At 39.8% G+C, this 21,409-nt stretch overlaps 1 protein-coding gene across 1 annotated transcript in view; it reads left to right on the top strand.

The window, feature by feature from the left end:
- LOC131267297 (myb-like protein AA) overlaps positions 1-21,409 on the top strand; it is a 30,599-nt gene extending 9,190 nt beyond the window's left edge. The window contains exons 3-7 of the mRNA XM_058270144.1: positions 18,360-18,414; positions 18,487-18,545; positions 18,607-18,892; positions 18,962-20,211; positions 20,309-21,409. Coding sequence (XP_058126127.1) covers positions 18,360-18,414; positions 18,487-18,545; positions 18,607-18,892; positions 18,962-20,211; positions 20,309-21,409 — 2,751 coding nt within the window. The remainder of the gene's footprint in view (positions 1-18,359; positions 18,415-18,486; positions 18,546-18,606; positions 18,893-18,961; positions 20,212-20,308) is intronic.

The raw sequence follows: 21,409 nt of genomic DNA, 5'->3' as shown, positions 1-21,409 counted from the left end.
GTACAGAACAGGTAAATCGTTTCGTAAAACTTCTAAAAATATCAGGTTTAAATGCAAAAGAAATATTAGAACATGTTTCGGTCATATACATGGAAGATTCTGAGTCATGTAAAAATATTGTTGATGCTTTGCAGATAAATGAAATGCTGACATACACCGACCGAATGCATCGTAATCTTTTGCAAATTGCAGTAATAAAAAACTGGTTGTTGCTGGTGAAGTGTCTCGTGGATCATTTTGATTTTGATGTCACAGAAGCCAACGCAGAAGAAAACAACTGGAACGCTTTTTTCTATTGCGTAGCAGAGACGTCAGGATCAATTGAGATGAGGAAAAGAATCTTCACATATTTGATGAAAAAGAAGCACATGAATTTTTTCGATCAACTAGATACAAAGCAAAAGAGCGTTTTCATATATGCGATGAAGAACCACAGAGAAATTGCGGAAGAAATCTTGATACTAGAACGCAAAAGGACTAACAGCCTTTCTAATGGACGACAAATATTAGTTCTGATGGTAACGTTACAAAATTCAACGTTGAATGCTTATGGAAAGCTGCAATTTTTAGAACGACATAATATAGTTGACGAAAAGTCCGTTAAGAACATTTGCGATTATATGCAAACGACTGGAGATCTAAGCCAAATAAACGATGTAGGGGGTCGAAATCTTTTACATCTCGCTATCTGGGAAGGTTGGATAGTATTGACGAAATGTTTGATTGAACATTATGGGTTCGACGTAACGGAAATGAATGAAAAAGAGAAAAACTGGAATGCGTTCTTCTATTGCGTGGGAAATGCAAAAAAACCAACAGAACAGCTGAATATGTTCACTTATTTGATGGAAAAATATCCAATGGATTGTTTCAATCAACTTGATTCGGAGGGAAAAAGCGTCTTTTGGTATGCGACGAGTAACGACAGAGATATTGGGATGAAGATTTTCAAACGACAATGTGAACTAACAGAAAATCTACCGATCGAAGAGCGAATCCATGATTTGATGGGAAAGTTAGATAGTACAAACCGAAATGCATACGGAAAGTTGCAATATTTAGAGGAAAACAATACGGTTGAAGAAACGTCGATAAAGAGCATTTGCAATTATATGCAATCGACTGGAGATCTGAGCTACAAATGCCCGACAACTGGCAGGAATGTTTTACAAACCGCTACCAAGGAGGGTTGGATAATATTGTCGAAATTTTTGATTGAACATTATGGGTTCGACGTGTTGCAAATCAACGAAAAAGAGAAAAACTGGAATGCGTTCTTCTATTGCGTGTGCAATGCAAACAATCCTACAGAAAAGCTGAATATATTCACTTATTTGATGGAAAAATATCCCATGGATTGTTTCAATCAACTTGATTCGGAGGGAAAGAGCGTCTTTTGGTATGCGACGGTTAAGAACGAAGAAATTTCCCAAAATATTTTCAAACGAGAATGTACGTCGACGAAAAATTTTCCCATTATAGACCGAATCCTTGGTTTGATGAGAAAGTTACAAAATTCAAGAAAAAATACTTATGGAAAATTGCAATATTTAGAGGAAAATAATATGGTTAACGAATTGTCCGTAAGAAGCATTTGCGATTATTTGCAATCGACTGGAGATCTGGACTTCAAAGATGAAAGAACGGGACGAACTCTTTTACATAGCGCTATCTGGAATGGCTGGATAATTTTGACGAAATGTTTGATTGAACATTATGGGTTCGACGTGATGCAAATCAACGAAAAAGAGAACAACTGGAATGCGTTCTTCTATTGCGTGTGCAATGCAAACAATCCTACAGAAAAGCTGGATATATTCACTTATTTGATGGAAAAATATCCCATGGATTGTTTCAATCAACTGGATTCGGAGGGAAAGAGCGTCTTTTGGTATGCGACGGATAAGAACGAAGATATTGCTCAAGATATTTTCAAACGAGAATGTACGTTGACGAAAACCCTTCCTATCATAGACCGAATCCCTGGTTTAATGAGAAAGTTACAAATTTCAAGACAAAATGCTTGTGGAAAGTTGCGATTTTTAGAGGAAAATAATATGGTTAACGAAATATCGGTAAGGAGCATTTGCAATTATATGCAATCGACTGGAGATTTGGACTTCAAAGATGAAGGAACGGGACGAACTCTTTTACATAGCGCTATCTGGAATGGCTGGATAATTTTGACGAAATGTTTGATTGAACATTATGAGTTCGACGTGTTGAAAATCAACGAAAAAGAGAAAAACTGGAATGCGTTCTTCTATTGCGTGGGAAATGCAAACAAACCAACAGAAAAGCTGAGTATATTCACTTATTTGATGGAAAAATATCCAATGGATTGTTTCAATCAACTTGATTCGGAGGGAAAGAGCGTCTTTTGGTATGCGACGGATAAGAACGAAGAAATTGCTCAAGATATTTTCAAACGAGAATGTTCGTTGACGAAAACCCTTCCTATCATAAACCGAATCCCTGGTTTGGTGAGAAAATTACAAATTTCAACACAAAATGCTTGTGGAAAGTTGCGATATTTAGAGGAAAATAATATGGTTAACGAAATATCGGTAAGGAACATTTGCAATTATATGCAATCGACTGGAGATCTGGACTTCAAAGATGAAGGAACGGGACGAACTCTTTTACATAGCGCTATCTGGAATGGCTGGATAATTTTGACGAAATGTTTGATTGAACATTATGAGTTCGACGTGTTGAAAATCAACGAAAAAGAGAAAAACTGGAATGCGTTCTTCTATTGCGTGTGCAATGCAAATGATCCAACAGAAAAGCTGAATATATTCACTTATTTGATGGAAAAATATCCAATGGATTGTTTCAATCAACTTGATTCAGAGGGAAAGAGCGTCTTTTGGTATGCGACGGATAAGAACGAAGAAATTGCTCAAGATATTTTCAAACGAGAATGTTCGTTGACGAAAACCCTTCCTATCATAGACCGAATCCCTGGTTTGATGAGAAAATTACAAATTTCAACACAAAATGCTTGTGGAAAGTTGCATTATTTAGAGGAAAATAATATGGTTAACGAAATGTCCGTTAAGAGCATTTGCGATTATTTGCAATCGACTGGAGATCTGGACTTCAAAGATGAAGGAACGGGACGAACTCTTTTACATAGCGCTATCTGGAATGGCTGGATAATTTTGACAAAATGTTTGATTGAACATTATGGGTTCGACGTGTTGCAAATCAACGAAAAAGAGAAAAACTGGAATGCGTTCTTCTATTGCGTGTGCAATGCAAATGAACCAACAGAAAAGCTGAATATATTCACTTATTTGATGGAAAAATATCCCATGGATTGTTTCAGTCAACTTGATTCGGAAGGAAAGAGCGTCTTTTGGTATGCGACGGATAAGAACGAAGAAATTGCTCAAGATATTTTCAAACGAGAATGTACGTTGACGAAAACCCTTCCTATCATAAACCGAATCCCTGGTTTGATGAGAAAGTTACAAAATTCAAGAAAAAATATTTATGGAAAATTGCAATATTTAGAGGAAAATAATATGGTTAACGAATTGTCCGTAAGGAGCATTTGCGATTATTTGCAATCGGCTGGAGATCTTTACTTCAAAGATGAAGGAACGGGACGAACTCTTTTACATAGCGCTATCTGGAATGGCTGGATAATTTTGACGAAATGTTTGATTGAACATTATGGGTTCGATGTGATGCAAATCAACGAAAAAGAGAAAAACTGGAATGCGTTCTTCTATTGCGTGTGCAATGCAAACAAACCTACAGAAAAGCTGAATATATTCATTTATTTGATGGAAAAATATCCAATGGATTGTTTCAATCAACTGGATTCGGAGGGAAAGAGCATCTTTTGGTATGCGACGGTTAAGAACGAAGAAATTGCTCAAGATATTTTCAAACGAGAATGTACGTTGACAAAAACCCTTCCTATCATAGACCGAATCCCTGGTTTGATGAGAAAGTTACAAAATTCAAGAAAAAATACTTCTGGAAAATTGCAATATTTAGAGGAAAATAATATGATTCACGAAATGTCCGTTAGAAGCATTTGCAATTATATGCAATCGACTGGAGATATGGACTTCAAAGATGAAGGAACGGGACGAACTCTTTTAAGTAGCGCTATCTGGAACGGCTGGATAATTCTGACAAAATGGTTGATTGAACATTATGGGTTCGACGTAACGGAAATCAACGAAAAAGAGAAAAACTGGAATGCGTTCTTCTATTGCGTGTGCAATGCAAACAAACCAACAACAAGGCTGGATATATTCACTTATTTGATGGAAAAATATCCAATGGATTGTTTTAATCAACTTGATTCGGAGGGAAAGAGCGTCTTTTGGTATGCGACGGATAAGAACGAAGCAATTGCTCAAGATATTTTCAAACGAGAATGTTCGTTGACGAAAACCCTTCCTATCATAGACCGAATCCCTGGTTTGATGAGAAAGTTACAAAATTCAAGACAAAATGCTTGTGGAAAGTTGCGATATTTAGAGGAAAATAATATGGTTAACGAAATGTCCGTTAAGAGCATTTGCAATTATATGCAATCGACTGGAGATCTGGACTTCAAAGATGAAGGAACGGGACGAACTCTTTTACATAGCGCTATCTGGAATGGCTGGATAATTTTGACGAAATGTTTGATTGAACATTATGAGTTCGACGTGTTGAAAATCAACAAAAACGAGAAGAACTGGAATGCGTTCTTCTATTGCGTGTGTAATGCAAACAAACCAATAGAAAAGCTGAATATATTCACTTATTTGATGGAAAAATATCCAATGGATTGTTTCAATCAACTTGATTCGGAGGGAAAGAGCGTCTTTTGGTATGCGACGGATAAGAACGAAGCAATTGCTCAAGATATTTTCAAACGAGAATGTTCGTTGACGAAAACCCTTCCTATCATAGACCGAATCCCTGGTTTGATGAGAAAATTACAAATTTCAAGACAAAATGCTTGTGGAAAGTTGCGATATTTAGAGGAAAATAATATGGTTAACGAAATGTCCGTTAAGAGCATTTGCAATTATATGCAATCGACTGGAGATCTGGACTTCAAAGATGAAGGAACGGAACGAACTCTTTTACATAGCGCTATCTGGAACGGCTGGATAATTCTGACAAAATGTTTGATTGAACACTATGGGTTCGACGTAACGGAAATGAATAAAAAAGAGAAAAACTGGAATGCGTTCTTCTATTGCGTGTGTAATGCAAACAAACCAATAGAAAAGCTGGATATATTCACTTATTTGATGGAAAAATATCCAATGGATTGTTTCAATCAACTTGATTCGGAGGGAAAGAGCATCTTTTGGTATGCGACGGTTAAGAACGAAGAAATTGCTCAAGATATTTTCAAACGAGAATGTACGTTGACAAATAACCTTCCTATCATAGACCGAATCCCTGGTTTGATGAGAAAGTTACAAAATTCAAGACAAAATGCTTATGGAAAGTTGCGATATTTAGAGGAAAATAATATGGTTAACGAAATGTCCGTTAAGAGCATTTGCAATTATATGCAATCGACTGGAGATCTGGACATCAAAGATGAAAGAACGGGACGAACTCTTTTACATAGCGCTATCTGGAATGGCTGGATAATTTTGACGAAATGTTTGATTGAACATTATGAGTTCGACGTGTTGAAAATCAACGAAAAAGAGAAAAACTGGAATGCGTTCTTCTATTGCGTGTGCAATGCAAATGAACCAACAGAAAAGTTGAATATATTCACTTATTTGATGGAAAAATATCCAATGGATTGTTTCAATCAACTTGATTCGGAGGGAAAGAGCGTCTTTTGGTATGCGACGGATAAGAACGACGAAATTGCTCAAGATATTTTCAAACGAGAATGTACGTTGACAAATAACCTTCCTATCATAGACCGAATCCCTGGTTTGATGAGAAAGTTACAAAATTCAAGACAAAATGCTTATGGAAAGTTGCGATATTTAGAGGAAAATAATATGGTTAACGAAATGTCCGTTAAGAGCATTTGCAATTATATGCAACCGACTGGAGATCTGGACTTCAAAGATGAAAGAACGGGACGAACTCTTTTACATAGCGCTATCTGGAAAGGCTGGATAATTCTGACAAAATGTTTGATTGAACACTATGGGTTCGACGTAACGGAAATGAATGAAAAAGAGAAAAACTGGAATGCGTTCTTCTATTGCGTGTGTAATGCAAACAAACCAATAGAAAAGCTGGATATATTCACTTATTTGATGGAAAAATATCCAATGGATTGTTTCAATCAACTTGATTCGGAGGGAAAGAGCATCTTTTGGTATGCGACGGATAAGAACGAAGAAATTGCTCAAGATATTTTCAAACGAGAATGTACGTTGACGAAAACCCTTCCTATCATAGACCGAATCCTTGGTTTGATGCGAAAGTTACAAAATTCAAGACAAAATGCTTGTGGAAAGTTACAATATTTAGAGAAAAATAATATGGTTAACGAATTATCCGTTAAGAGCATTTGCGATTATAAGCAATCGGCTGGAGATATGGACTTCAAAGATGAAAGAACGGGACGAACTCTTTTACATAGCGCTATCTGGAATGGCTGGATAATTTTGACGAAATGTTTGATTGAACATTATGAGTTCGACGTGCTGAAAATCAACGAAAAAGAGAAAAACTGGAATGCGTTCTTCTATTGCGTGTGCAATGCAAATGAACCAACAGAAAAGCTGAATATATTCACTTATTTGATGGAAAAATATCCAATGGATTGTTTCAATCAACTTGATTCGGAGGGAAAGAGCATCTTTTGGTATGCGACGGATAAGAACGAAGAAATTGCTCAAGATATTTTCAAACGCGAATGTACGTTGACAAAAACCCTTCCTATCATAGACCGAATCCCTGGTTTGATGCGAAAGTTACAAAATTCAAGACAAAATGCTTGTGGAAAGTTACGATATTTAGAGAAAAATAATATGGTTAACGAATTATCCGTTAAGAGCATTTGCGATTATATGCAATCGGCTGGAGATCTGGACTTCAAAGATGAAGGAACGGGACGAACTCTTTTACATAGCGCTATCTGGAACGGATGGATAATTCTGACAAAATGGTTGATTGAACATTATGGGTTCGACGTAACGGAAATCAACGAAAAAGAGAAAAACTGGAATGCGTTCTTCTATTGCGTGTGCAATGCAAACAAACCAACAACAAGGCTGGATATATTCACTTATTTGATGGAAAAATATCCAATGGATTGTTTTAATCAACTTGATTCGGAGGGAAAGAGCGTCTTTTGGTATGCGACGGATAAGAACGAAGCAATTGCTCAAGATATTTTCAAACGAGAATGTTCGTTGACGAAAACCCTTCCTATCATAGACCGAATCCTTGGTTTGATGCGAAAGTTACAAAATTCAAGACAAAATGCTTGTGGAAAGTTACAATATTTAGAGAAAAATAATATGGTTAACGAATTATCCGTTAAGAGCATTTGCGATTATAAGCAATCGGCTGGAGATATGGACTTCAAAGATGAAAGAACGGGACGAACTCTTTTACATAGCGCTATCTGGAATGGCTGGATAATTTTGACGAAATGTTTGATTGAACATTATGAGTTCGACGTGCTGAAAATCAACGAAAAAGAGAAAAACTGGAATGCGTTCTTCTATTGCGTGTGCAATGCAAATGAACCAACAGAAAAGCTGAATATATTCACTTATTTGATGGAAAAATATCCAATGGATTGTTTCAATCAACTTGATTCGGAGGGAAAGAGCATCTTTTGGTATGCGACGGATAAGAACGAAGAAATTGCTCAAGATATTTTCAAACGAGAATGTACGTTGACGAAAACCCTTCCTATCATAGACCGAATCCCTGGTTTGATGCGAAAGTTACAAAATTCAAGACAAAATGCTTGTGGAAAGTTACGATATTTAGAGAAAAATAATATGGTTAACGAATTATCCGTTAAGAGCATTTGCGATTATATGCAATCGGCTGGAGATCTGGACTTCAAAGATGAAGGAACGGGACGAACTCTTTTACATAGCGCTATCTGGAACGGATGGATAATTCTGACAAAATGGTTGATTGAACATTATGGGTTCGACGTAACGGAAATCAACGAAAAAGAGAAAAACTGGAATGCGTTCTTCTATTGCGTGTGCAATGCAAACAAACCAACAACAAGGCTGGATATATTCACTTATTTGATGGAAAAATATCCAATGGATTGTTTTAATCAACTTGATTCGGAGGGAAAGAGCGTCTTTTGGTATGCGACGGATAAGAACGAAGCAATTGCTCAAGATATTTTCAAACGAGAATGTTCGTTGACGAAAACCCTTCCTATCATAGACCGAATCCCTGGTTTGATGAGAAAATTACAAATTTCAACACAAAATGCTTGTGGAAAGTTGCGATATTTAGAGGAAAATAATATGGTTAACGAAATGTCCGTTAAGAGCATTTGCAATTATTTGCAATCGACTGGAGATATGAACTTCAAAGATGAAAGAACGGGACGAACTCTTTTACATAGCGCTATCTGGAATGGCTGGATAGTTTTGACAAAATATTTGATCGAACACTATGGGTTCGACCTGATGAAAATCAACGAAAAAGAGAAAAACTGGAATGCGTTCTTCTATTGCGTGGGAAATGCAAACAAACCAACAACAAGGCTGGATATATTCACTTATTTGATGGAAAAATATCCAATTGATTGTTTCAAGCTACTGGATTCGGAGGGAAAGAGCGTCTTTTGGTACGCGACGGTTAAGAACGAAGAAATTGCTCAAGATATTTTCAAACGAGAATGTACGTCGACAAAAAAAATTCCTATTATAGACCGAATCCCTGGTTTGATGAGAAAGTTACAAAATTCAAGACAAAATGCTTATGGAAAGTTGAAAGTTTTAGAGGAAAATGATATTGTTGACGAAACGTCGATTAGGAGCATTTGCGATTATTTGCAATCGACTGGAGATCTGAATTTCAAAGATGAAAGAACGGGGCGAACTCTTTTACATAGCGCTATCTGGAACGGATGGATAATTTTGACGAAATGTTTGATTGAACACTATGGGTTCGACGTAACGGAAATGAATGAAAAAGAGAAAAACTGGAATGCGTTCTTCTATTGCGTGTGTAATGCAAACAAACCAATAGAAAAGCTGAATATATTCACTTATTTGATGGAAAAATATCCAATGGATTGTTTCAATCAACTTGATTCGGAAGGAAAGAGCGTCTTTTGGTATGCGACGGATAAGAACGAAGAAATTGCTCAAGATATTTTCAAACGCGAAAGTACGTTGACAAATAACCTTCCTATCATAGACCGAATCCCTGGTTTGATGGGAATGTTACAAAATTCAAGACAAAATACTTATGAAAAGTTGCGATATTTAGTAGAAAATAATTTGGTTAACGAAATGTCCGTTAAGAGCATTTGCAATTATATGCAATCGACTGGAGATCTGGACTTCAAAGATGAAAGAACGGGACGAACTCTTTTACATAGCGCTATCTGGAACGGATGGATAATTTTGACGAAATGTTTGATTGAACACTATGGGTTCGACGTAACGGAAATCAACAAAAAAGAGAAAAACTGGAATGCGTTCTTCTATTGCGTGTGCAATGCAAACAAACCAATAGAAAAGCTGAATATGTTCACTTATTTGATGGAAAAATATCCAATGGATTGTTTCAGTCAACTTGATTCCGAAAGAAAAAGCGTCTTTTGGTATGCGACGGATAAGAACGAAGAAATTACAAAAGATATTTTCAAACGAGAATGTACATTGACGAAAACCCTTCCTATCATAAACCGAATCCCTGGTTTGATGAGAATGTTACAAAATTCAAGACAAAATACTTATGAAAAGTTGCGATATTTAGAAGAAAATAATTTGGTTAACGAAATGTCCGTTAAGAGCATTTGCAATTATATGCAATCGACTGGAGATCTGGACTTCAAAGATGAAAGAACGGGACGAACTCTTTTACATAGCGCTATCTGGAACGGATGGATAATTTTGACGAAATGTTTGATTGAACATTATGAGTTCGACGTGCTGAAAATCAACGAAAAAGAGAAAAACTGGAATGCGTTCTTCTATTGCGTGGGAAATGCAAACAAACCAACAGAAAAGCTGAGTATATTCACTTATTTGAAGGTTAAAAATGCAATGGATTGTTTCAATCAACTGGATTCAGAGAGAAAAAGCGTCTTTTGGTATGCGACGGTTAAGAACGAACAAATTGCTCAAGATATTTTCAAACGAGAATGTACATTGACAAAAAACCGTCCTATCAAAGACCGAATCCTTGGTTTGATGAGAAAGTTACAAAATTCAAGACAAAATGCTTATGGAAAGTTACAATATTTAGAGGAAAATAATATGGTTAACGAAATATCGGTTAGAGGCATTTGCGATTATTTGCAAACGACCAGAGGTCTGAACTTCAAAGACGAAGGAACGGGACGAACTCTTTTACATAGCGCTATCTGGAACGGATGGATAATTTTGACGAAATGTTTGATTGAACATTATGGGTTCGACGTAAAGGAAATCAATGAAAAAGAGAAAAACTGGAATGCGTTTTTCTATTGCGTGGGAAATGCAAACAATCCTACAGAAAAGCTGAATATATTCACTTATTTGATGGTAAAATATCCAATGGATTGTTTCAATCAACTTGATTCGGAGGGAAAGAGCGTCTTTTGGTATGCGACGGATAAGAACGAAGAAATTTCCCAAGATATTTTCAAACGAGAATGTACGTTGACGAAAAACCGTCCTATCATAGACCGAATCCCTGGTTTGATGAGAAAATTACAAAACTCAAGACAAAATGCTTACGGAAAGCTGCAATATTTAGAGAAGAACAATAAGGTTAACGAAATATCGGTTAGGGGCATTTGCGATTACTTGCAATCGACTGGAGACCTGAAGTTCAAAGATGAAAGAACGGGACGAACTCTTTTACATAGCGCTATCTGGAATGGCTGGATAATTCTGACAAAATGGTTGATTGAACATTATGGGTTCGACGTAACGGAAATGAATAAAATAGAGAAAAACTGGAATGCGTTCTTCTATTGCGTGGGAAATGCAAACAAACCAACAGCAAAGCTGAATATATTCACTTATTTGATGGAAAAATATCCAATGGATTGTTTCAATCAACTGGATTCGGAGGGAAATAGCGTCTTTTGGTATGCGACTAGTTACAACAGAGATATTGGGATGAAGATTTTCAAACGACCATGTGAATTGACGGAAAATCTACCGATTGAAGAACGAATGCATAATTTAATGGGAAAAATACAAAAAGGTCATCTTACTGCTTATGGAAGAATGTGTTATTTAGAGGAAAATAATATTGTTGACGAAACGTCGGTTAGGAGCATTTGCGATAATTTGCAATCGACTAGAGATCTGAATTTTAAAGATGGAGGAACGGGACGAACTCTTTTACATAGCGCTATCTGGAATGGCTGGATAATTCTGACAAAATGTTTGATTGAACATTATGGGTTCGATGTAACGGAAATCAACGAAAAAGAGAAAAACTGGAATGCGTTCTTCTATTGCGTGTGCAATGCAAACAAACCAACAGCAAAGCTGAATATATTCACTTATTTGATGGAAAAATATCCAATGGATTGTTTCAATCAACTTGATTCGGAGGGAAAGAGCATCTTTTGGTATGCGACGGTTAAGAACGAAAAAATTGCAAAAAATATTTTCAAACGAGAATGTACGTCGACAAATAACCTTCCTATCATAAACCGAATCCCTGGTTTGATGAGCAAGTTACAAAATTCAAGACAAAATACTTATGGAAAGTTGCGATATTTAGAGGAAAATAATATGGTTGACGAAATGTCCGTTAAGAGCATTTGCGATTATTTGCAATCGACTGGAGATCTGGACTTCAAAGATGAAGGAACGGGACGAACTCTTTTACATAGCGCTATCTGGAATGGCTGGATAATTTTGGCGAAATGTTTGATGCGACATTATTGGTCCGACGTAAAGGAAATCAACGAAAAAGAGAAAAACTGGAATGCGTTCTTCTATTGCGTGTGCAATGCAAATGAACCAACAGAACAGCTGAATATGTTCACTTATTTGATGGAAAAATATCCAATGGATTGTTTCAATCAACTTGATTCGGAGGGAAAGAGCGTCTTTTGGTATGCGACGGTTAAGAACGAAGAAATTGCTCAAGATATTTTCAAACGAGAATGTACGTTGACGAAAAATTTTCCCATTATAGACCGAATCCTTGGTTTGATGAGAAAGTTACAAAATTCAAGAAAAAATACTTATGGAAAATTGCAATATTTAGAGGAACATAATTTGGTTAACAAAATGTCCGTTAAGAGCATTTGCGATTATTTGCAAACGACTAAAGCTCTTAACTTCAAAGATCAGAGAACGGGACGAACTCTTTTACAAACCGCTATCTGGAATGGCTGGATAATTTTGACGAAATGTTTGATTGAACATTATGGGTTCGACGTAAAGGAAATCATCAAAAACGAGAAGAACTGGAATGCGTTCTTCTATTGCGTGGGAAATGCAAACAAACCAACAGAAAAGCTGAATATATTCACTTATTTGATGGAAAAATATCCAATGGATTGTTTCAATCAACTTGATTCGGAGGGAAAGAGCGTCTTTTGGTATGCGACGGATAAGAACGAAGAAATTGCTCAAGATATTTTCAAACGAGAATGTACGTTGACAAAAACCCTTCCTATCATAGACCGAATCCCTGGTTTGATGAGAAAATTACAAATTTCAACACAAAATGCTTGTGGAAATTTACAATATTTAGAGAAAAATAATATGGTTAACGAAATGTCCGTTAGGAGCATTTGCAATTATATGCAATCGACTGGAGATCTGAACTTCAAGGATGAAAGAACGGGACGAACTCTTTTACATAGCGCTATCTGGAATGGCTGGATAATTTTGACGAAATGTTTGATTGAACATTATGGGTCCGACGTAAAGGAAATCAACGAAAAAGAGAAAAACTGGAATGCGTTCTTCTATTGCGTGTGCAATTCCAACAAACCAACAGCAAAGCTGAATATGTTCACTTATTTGATGGAAAAATATCCAATGGATTGTTTCAATCAACTGGATTCGGAGGGAAAGAGCATCTTTTGGTATGCGACGGATAAGAACGAAGAAATTGCCCAAGATATTTTCAAACGAGAATGTACGTTGACAAAAACCCTTCCTATCATAGACCGAATCCCTGGTTTGATGAGAAAGTTACAAAATTCAAGACAAAATGCTTGTGGAAATTTACAATATTTAGAGAAAAATAATATGGTTAACGAAATGTCCGTTAGGAGCATTTGCAATTATATGCAATCGACTGGAGATCTGAACTTGAAAGATGAAGGAACGGGACGAACTCTTTTACATAGCGCTATCTGGAACGGCTGGATAATTTTGACGAAATGTTTGATAGAACATTATGAGTTCGACGTAAAGGAAATCAACAAAAAAGAGAAGAACTGGAATGCGTTCTTCTATTGCGTGAGCCATGCAAACAAACCAACAGAAAAGCTGAATATATTCACTTATTTGATGGAAAAGTATCCAATGGATTGTTTTAATCAACTGGATTCGGAGGGAAAGAGCATCTTTTGGCATGCGACGAGTAACAACAATGCAATTGGTATGAAAATTTTCAAACGACAATGTGAATTAACGGAACATCTACCGATCGAAGAACGAATCCGTGATTTGATGGGAAAGTTACAGAAATCACTATTAAATGCATATGGAAAGTTGCAATATTTAGAGGAAAATAATGTGGTTGACGAAACGTCGGTTAAGAGCATTTGCGATTATATGCAAACGACGGGAGCTCTGAACTATAGAGGAGAACCATCCGGTCGAAATCTGTTACAAACCGCTATCTGGGATGGTTGGATAATATCAACGAAATGTTTGATTGAACATTATGGGTTCGACGTAATGGAAATCAATGAAAAAGAAAACAACTGGAATGCATTCTTCTATTGCGTGTCCAATGCAAACAAACCAACAGAAAAGCTGAACATATTTACTTATTTGATGGAAAAACATCCAATGGATTGTTTTAATCAACTTGATTCGGAGGGAAAGAGCGTTTACAGCTATGCGAAAAGTTCCAACAAACAAATTGACGAAGAGATCTGTAAACGAAAAAATGTTAGTTGAAGGAATATCATTTATTTGAAACTTTTGAGCAAGCTCTCCATTGCAAGTTTTTATATTGGGTTGAACAGTGATTAGCTGATTTATTTGGGAATTCACAATTGAAATGCCTTATACTGTTTGTTCTTTGCATTCAAACCAATTGAAAAAACTGAAAATAGCGTGTTCAAAACGAGACTTTTCTCTACACATTTTTATGAAAAAACCCAAAATTGTTCACAATTTTCTTTTCTAAACACCATGAAGAGCATCATGTTTTGTGTTCATTATAATAGCTCCTTCATGGTTCCGTTCTTTTGGCCGAAAGGTCGCATTCACTATCCAAACAGGTACGATAAACTTAGAACACTTATCTGGAAGCAATGGCTGCCAGAATCGACCTGCTTCATTAGCAAGCATCACAAGAAGTAGGCATTCTTGAATTTTTTCCGGTTGTTTTTGTTTTCTCATGGGTTTTTGAGAGAGTATTTCGTTTTTGTTATTGTCAAAACAGTTCAAATAGTTCGCCTTTCTCAATAGCGACTTGACTCGCCACGTGGTACGGTTGCAATGTAGAATGAATGGTTCAATTTGCCCATATTTTCTGTTTCTATTACTTCATATAGTATCGGTTTCTGTAATTTCATGTTGTTTCCAAAAATAAAATACACTTACTATATATCTTATTGCCATAATCCAAATCTATTTGCTCTACTTGTGTATGAGTTAAATGTGATCTTCAAAAATGCTTCTTTTGGTAAACACATTGAAATGTGATTCAGAAATGCTTCGATGGAATTCATATAATAAGTGGTCCCATAAAAAACGATCATTTCAACCGAAACTGGACAGATATATTCTGGTGTGTTAATATCCATACAAAAAAATAGTAAACATTGAAACAATTGAATCCAGCAAATTTTAAAATTTTAACTCGGTGTTAATGTGACACAAACACAGATGTAAAAGTTACATTTATTAACAACATAATTTTTTTAACCATAAACCTAAGTTCGATTTACAAACCATAGTATGGAATGACAAAAAAAAAGAAATATATCTTTTAGTCAACGTTTGCTTTATCATATGGTGTCAAAAATAAAAACTTCACTTCATTAATTGTTCAAAAGATTCAACTAGAAAGAATGGCGGTCGTCAATGGTATATTCTACCAACATTTCTGAGAAATACACTGATTTATATGTTTTATGAAAACAGGTAAGTAAGATCTTGTGTAGTAGAAGCTAAAGAAAGAACGGTATGTTGTGATGTTGCGTCGCGACCACGTTCCTTTATCGCACACACATATGGGCTTCGACGTCCTGCAGAGGAAAAGATTTGAAATAATTTTGTTTTAGGTTTATGAAGGCTTCCAGAATTTCCTTGCCCGTTGATGACATATTGAGATTTGATATACCAAGTGTTAACGAAAGAAGGATACACATGAAGCATAGGCAATGTGTGTTGTAATAGCTATGTTGTTGTTTCTGGAATTTGATGCTGGGGAGATGATGGGGTGGTGTTGATAGTGACGGATGTCATTGCAAATAAAGCTTGATCAGAAGTAAATCGAAACGCAGAAAGCGAACTACTAGGGTGCCTTTAGTGGCGGTAGCCGAAAACTAAAATGTTTAGTCGTTTTAGTAACTAGTAATAATCAAATTATGAAAGTTTCAGGCTTGTACTCCTTTTCGTGGCTAAATGTCGTACAATTGAAATTGAACGGTCAGAACTGAGCCCGCACAAAATTCTGGAACACCAAAACAATTGAGCAAATTGAAAAGGCCGGGAATCCATTATGAATACATGAAAAAACGAGTATGAAAAAAAATATTTTTCTTTTGTTCATTGCAGTTTTTATTTTATTCTCTTGAAGTTATGCATTACGTTTGTACAACACATAACTTGTGTTGTAATCTTATTAGCCCTGTACCACCCCAAGATAACCTTCGAATAATGGCAGGTCGTCAAATTGGCCACAGTAGCTCGCTTTCTGCGTTCCGATTTACTTCTGATCAAGCTTTAGAACATGAAACTTATATTCCTTTTCTATAAGAAATATGTTTACTCCTACTCTCTGTTGGTTCGATTTAGGTATTGTTCTTTTAATTTGGATATATTTGAACTCCTATCAAGGAAACAGGCGATGCACCTTACGATTGCCTACAACCATTCTTATTCAATTGTTAACAAATTATAACAGGCGAGGAGGCTTAAGCGCGGTAACGGTCGGTCCTGAACGAGACTGAAAGAGACAGACAAAGACACAAACCCCATGCAATCACTCCATGATCCTTATGTACTTCCCCTCCATTCCGATGGTTATGCACCGCGGAATATATAGCTGTTCATAAATTGATGCGTGGAAGAGCGACGAAAGATCGCCGAGAAGCGTTTGCTTATGTCGCCCGCGAAAGGCGCCTGCGGACGGCACGTGCTAGGCTACCTCTAGGTGTCCTCTGTTAAAAAATCCACAAGCAAGAACAATACTCCACGCTTCAACTTCGCACCGAACCGACGATACATCATATGAAGAATGCGTCCTTGCCATGCAGAATAGAATACAATGAGCGGGGATTTGAATATTTTCCCGCACGGGCGAGTAAAATTGGTAAAACACAATGAGATGACCGACCACGCTGTGGAACATGTGTTTGCCCGTAATCTTAAACCCAGAAGAATTACATTCGAAGATTTAAAGATCTCGCATGCAGCTTTCAATGCATGAATCAGGTGGTCTGAAGCACGAGTCCAGTCGCAACGTGCAGTTCATTCATAACTCTGGACCAAAGCGAAGGAGAAGGAACTGCAAAACCGAAGACCGATTAAGCAATACGGAAGAAAGAAGAAGGTCCTCAATATCACAGGAACACCGAGGAGCACACGGTATTGATTACATTCGGTAGGGTTTTTCGCGGTTTTGCTTTGCCGTTTCGGTCGATAAGCTGTTGGAGGTGCGTTTTGTTTTGTGTTGTTTGACGGCTGAACTCCAGATTCCCAGTCCCATGGTCCCACAGCCGGTATCGATTTAATGGTGTCGCCATCATTGATGATGTTGGAAGACTCTCTCGCAATGGGCAAGAAGTTACGGTAGGCCAGCGTCACCTGTTCACTTGTTGGTCCGAAAGAAAAAGTCGATGGAAAGGCCGAAGAACAAGAAAATACGAGAAAGACATTTCGAATCGGAACCGTACAAGAACGAACCGATCGCCACGCTATGCCATCTGCTTTGTAACCGTCGTCGATCGTCGTTTCTTCAGCCCGATTCAAAGCGGAATTTAGATCCACCGACCGGCTACTGACAAAACCGCAGAATCCAATCGATTATGGATGCAGATTGAGAGAACATCCTTTCTTCTCGAACACCTTCACGGGGTTTTGAAGTTTCCGAGCACGGGAAATTAGACCGGGAAAAAGAGTGGCGCCCTACTTACACTTGTCAATGTGAAGTGATTTCTTATGATTTCTGAAGAGTGACAACTTACTCTATGATCTCCACCGTGTTCGCCACTTGTTTCCCCAGAAGGGTGTACTCCCTTGGACACGGTTAAAGTCCGACCATGTTGCATAGAACAAAACAAAAGGGCGGTAACCACATCGAACAACAACAGGAAGCCACATCACGGAAGCGCTGTGGGAAACTGAACGAGAACTGGAATTCGACCTTACCAAGCGAAGTCCAAAGTGATTCATTCAACAGCGTGTGGGACTCGGAATGGCAAACACGTGGTCCGGACGAAAACCGAGACTGCCGAATCCAAACCGACCGACCGCATCCAATTGCATTCATTCATCCCGGTTTCAATATAATAACAACCCGGTCACTTGAACCTGGACTACTTTTCGCTGTTTGTGAGGAGTTTCCTTAACATTTTCTTCTTTCTTTCTTGCATTTCTTGTGAAATCAGCACCTGCCACCTACGGTGCAATACTCCTAATGGGGAAGCTAACGAGATTTGACCCGGTGTGGAATGGAATGGAAATTTCTCCACCCTTTTGTTTTGTTTCCACCATTGCCAAGTCGTCGTAGATCGCGTGTGTTTTCGATCGAATTCCCCATAAGACACGCTTGATGTTAGTTACGAAAGCATTCTCATTTACCTTCTCGCTTCCTCCTTCGTCTTGCAGATGCGGAGACGATCCAGAATGAAGGTTCTAAAGATATTGCAGTCCTTTTCGCAAGGTACGTTGTGGACTTCGTTTTAGAGCTTCGACGCAGAACCTAATTCATGGCTCTTTTCTTTTCCCTTTCCAGGAACGTTCATAACGTTTTTGCTGCTTGTCTTCGGCGTCGATTGCATGGGTGCACCTGGGGTAGGACTTCTTACGACTTTCATTTTGTCATAACAGTAATATCTCATAAACCATTTCGCAGTACCTGGACTTTGACAATCTGCCGGAGACGAACTTTACGTGCGCGGGCAAAGTGATCGGTGGTTACTATGCCGATCTGGAGGCGTCCTGCCAGATGTTCCACGTTTGCACCATCGGCCAGGGCGACGAACCGATGGACATCAAGTTCCTCTGCCTCAACGGGACGGTGTTCGACCAGGAGACGCGCGTCTGCGAGCGCGTCGACGAGGTTGACTGTTCCAAGTCGGAGAAGTTTTACTATCTAAACCTGGAGCTATACGGGAACACGATTATTCCGTCACCGGAAGGTAATGTGCTCTTGTTGTTCCGCGAATGGTTTCATGTGACTCTGATGTTATGTCACCGTTCTTTTTCAGATGGCAGCTCCGAAGAAGATGGAAGCGATGGGGGCGACTCCTCGTCCACCACGTCAACAACGACCACAACTACAACAACCACTACGACGACCACAGCCAGGCCACCGACAACGACGACACCTTCGCGAAGATTTATTTTCAACAACAACAGTAACAAGGGCTTCACGCAACCGATATCGTCTTCGACGATAGCGACCCCGATGCACGCCTACTCCAGTACCTCCCCGAAAACTACATCCGAGCAGGAGGAGGACTACGAGTACGAAGACGAAGAGTACGGCGAGGAAAAGCCGGCCGATCAGGACTCGGTCGTCGTGCCTGCCCTGGAGGAGGATGGCAGTTTCTCTCCGCAGCAGTTCACACTCCAACAACAACAGCAACAGCAGCAGGGTGGTCAGCCAAAAACGGAACCCCCGACGAAAGCAGGAGGTGTCAAACCGGCCGTGTCCTTCCAGCAGCAGCACTTCCAAAACGGTGGTACACTTGCGGTGACTAACTCGCATGTCACGGTAACGACGCATACGACGGGCGGTGGTCAGGTGGGGAGCAACAACGACGCTACACCCAGCAGTGGCGCGAAAGCTAAGCCGGTACCTTCGCAACCTCCGCTGACGCACAAGCAGAAGCAACAGCTGGAACACCAGAAGCGCCAACAGCAGGAGCAGTTGCTTCAGCAGCAAGCCATCACCAAGCAGCATGAAGAATTGCAAAAACGGCAGCAGGAGGCGGCCGTCAAGCAGCAGCAGAAGGCTTACCAGCAGCAGCAGAAACAGGTTCAGCAGCACGAGGCCGAAATCAAAAACCATCAGGCGCAACTGTTGCTGCATACGCAGAAAATCAACCGTCAACAGCAGAAGCCAAACGTTCCCCCATCGGCCACTCCGGCAACCCAGCGGCCACCGTTTGCTGGGGGAGCGAGTGGTTTTGGGGTCAGTCAGCAGCAGCAGCAGCAGCAGCAGCAAACACAAGCACCAAAGAGAATACCGCTGCTTGCCTCACAGTCGCCTCTGGCATTGCCTACTCCTGTCTCCCCGTTGACACCGTTCCGGTTGAGGGCTCAGGGTTTTAAGCTCCCTCCATCGGTGGCCCCTCAGATGTCGCCCCAGCAAAGACAAGACATACTACGGCAGCAACAGCATCAACTACAACAGCAACAACAGCAGCAACAACAACAGCAGCAGCAGCAGCAGCATCATCACCATCAGCAAGAAGAGCGCTTCGAAGGCTACCGAAGACAACCACCACCTCAGGTGAGTAGCGGACCAAAGACCACCAAACGGCACCTAGGCTTGTTTCACACCATGCACATCTCCTTGCTTTACGTACCCCGTTTCTGACCCCGGACAGTATCCGGTTCGTTTTCAGGTACCGCTGCACCTTCCCTTCGAGCAGCAGCTGCGCAACCAGAAGGACATATCGCTCCAGTTCGATCCGGAAGTCGAAGACCTTACGCAGATCCCGCAGCACAAGGAGCTGAAGCGATCGGATCCCCCCTTCCACAACCATAGCCTCGGTAAGCCGGCTAATGGTGGAAGCTCGAAGGAACAAGGCTCGGGAACGATCGCGGTCAGTGAGTGGAAGATTGACGGCAACCTACCGTCTCAGCAGCAGCAGAAGGAGACGGAGGTGACGATCGGAAGTGGTGGTGCCGGTCAGGAGCCGGTGGTGGAGTACGATTATGACGAGGACTACAGCTCCGATGGGGACGAAACGGACGCTGGCAATAACCCTAGCCTAGATAGCGTTAAGTCGAACACCAATAGTGAATTTGTCATCACCAGGAACACATCGCCCGGTAAGAGCGGAGAGGATCGCCACCCGAAGGAGCTCACTGGCAGTGTAACTAGCAGAGATGGTAGACCTAGTACTAATCCTAGCGCAAGTAGTTCTAGTAATAATAGAATTAGTAGTAGCACAGGCAGTAATAGTGGTAGCGTTAGTAGTTACATCGATCGTAGTTCTAAGAAGTCCCCTAGCAGCAGCAGTGGCAACACTAGTAGATTTATCATCAACAACGAGCACCACAAGAGCAGCAGTTCGCCCCCGCGCGTTCAACCTTCCGCTCGTAGTGGCACCGCTCCGGGGACTCCCGGAGTGTCCGGGCTGCCCAAAGTGATCGTGACGACCAGCACCTCCATCCGGGACAACCATGGTCGCACGATCAACTACTCGATCACCAGCAATGGCGGTGGTTCCTTGTCGAGCACCGTGCAGCCGGCCACTTCCACGACCGTGGGACCACGATCCTCCAAAGCGCCACCGTCCTCGGTCCGGGGTTACGACGAGTACAAAGAGAGTGACGTCCTAAGTGATCCGTTCTTCCTGGACGTGCCGCGCACGGGAGGCGGCGGTGGTAATCCACGGCCGAGAGCCCGCAGGTCACTGTCGACCAGCGCCAACCGAACGCGCCGAAAGCGATTCATGCTGGTTGTTCCTCTTTTCATGTGA

The sequence above is a fragment of the Anopheles coustani genome, chromosome 3 (genome assembly GCF_943734705.1).
Source record: "Anopheles coustani chromosome 3, idAnoCousDA_361_x.2, whole genome shotgun sequence".
NCBI classification, from domain to species: Eukaryota; Metazoa; Arthropoda; class Insecta; order Diptera; family Culicidae; genus Anopheles; species Anopheles coustani.
The sequence above is the reverse complement of the archived record's forward strand: the minus strand, read 5'-3'. Positions and strand labels throughout refer to the sequence as shown.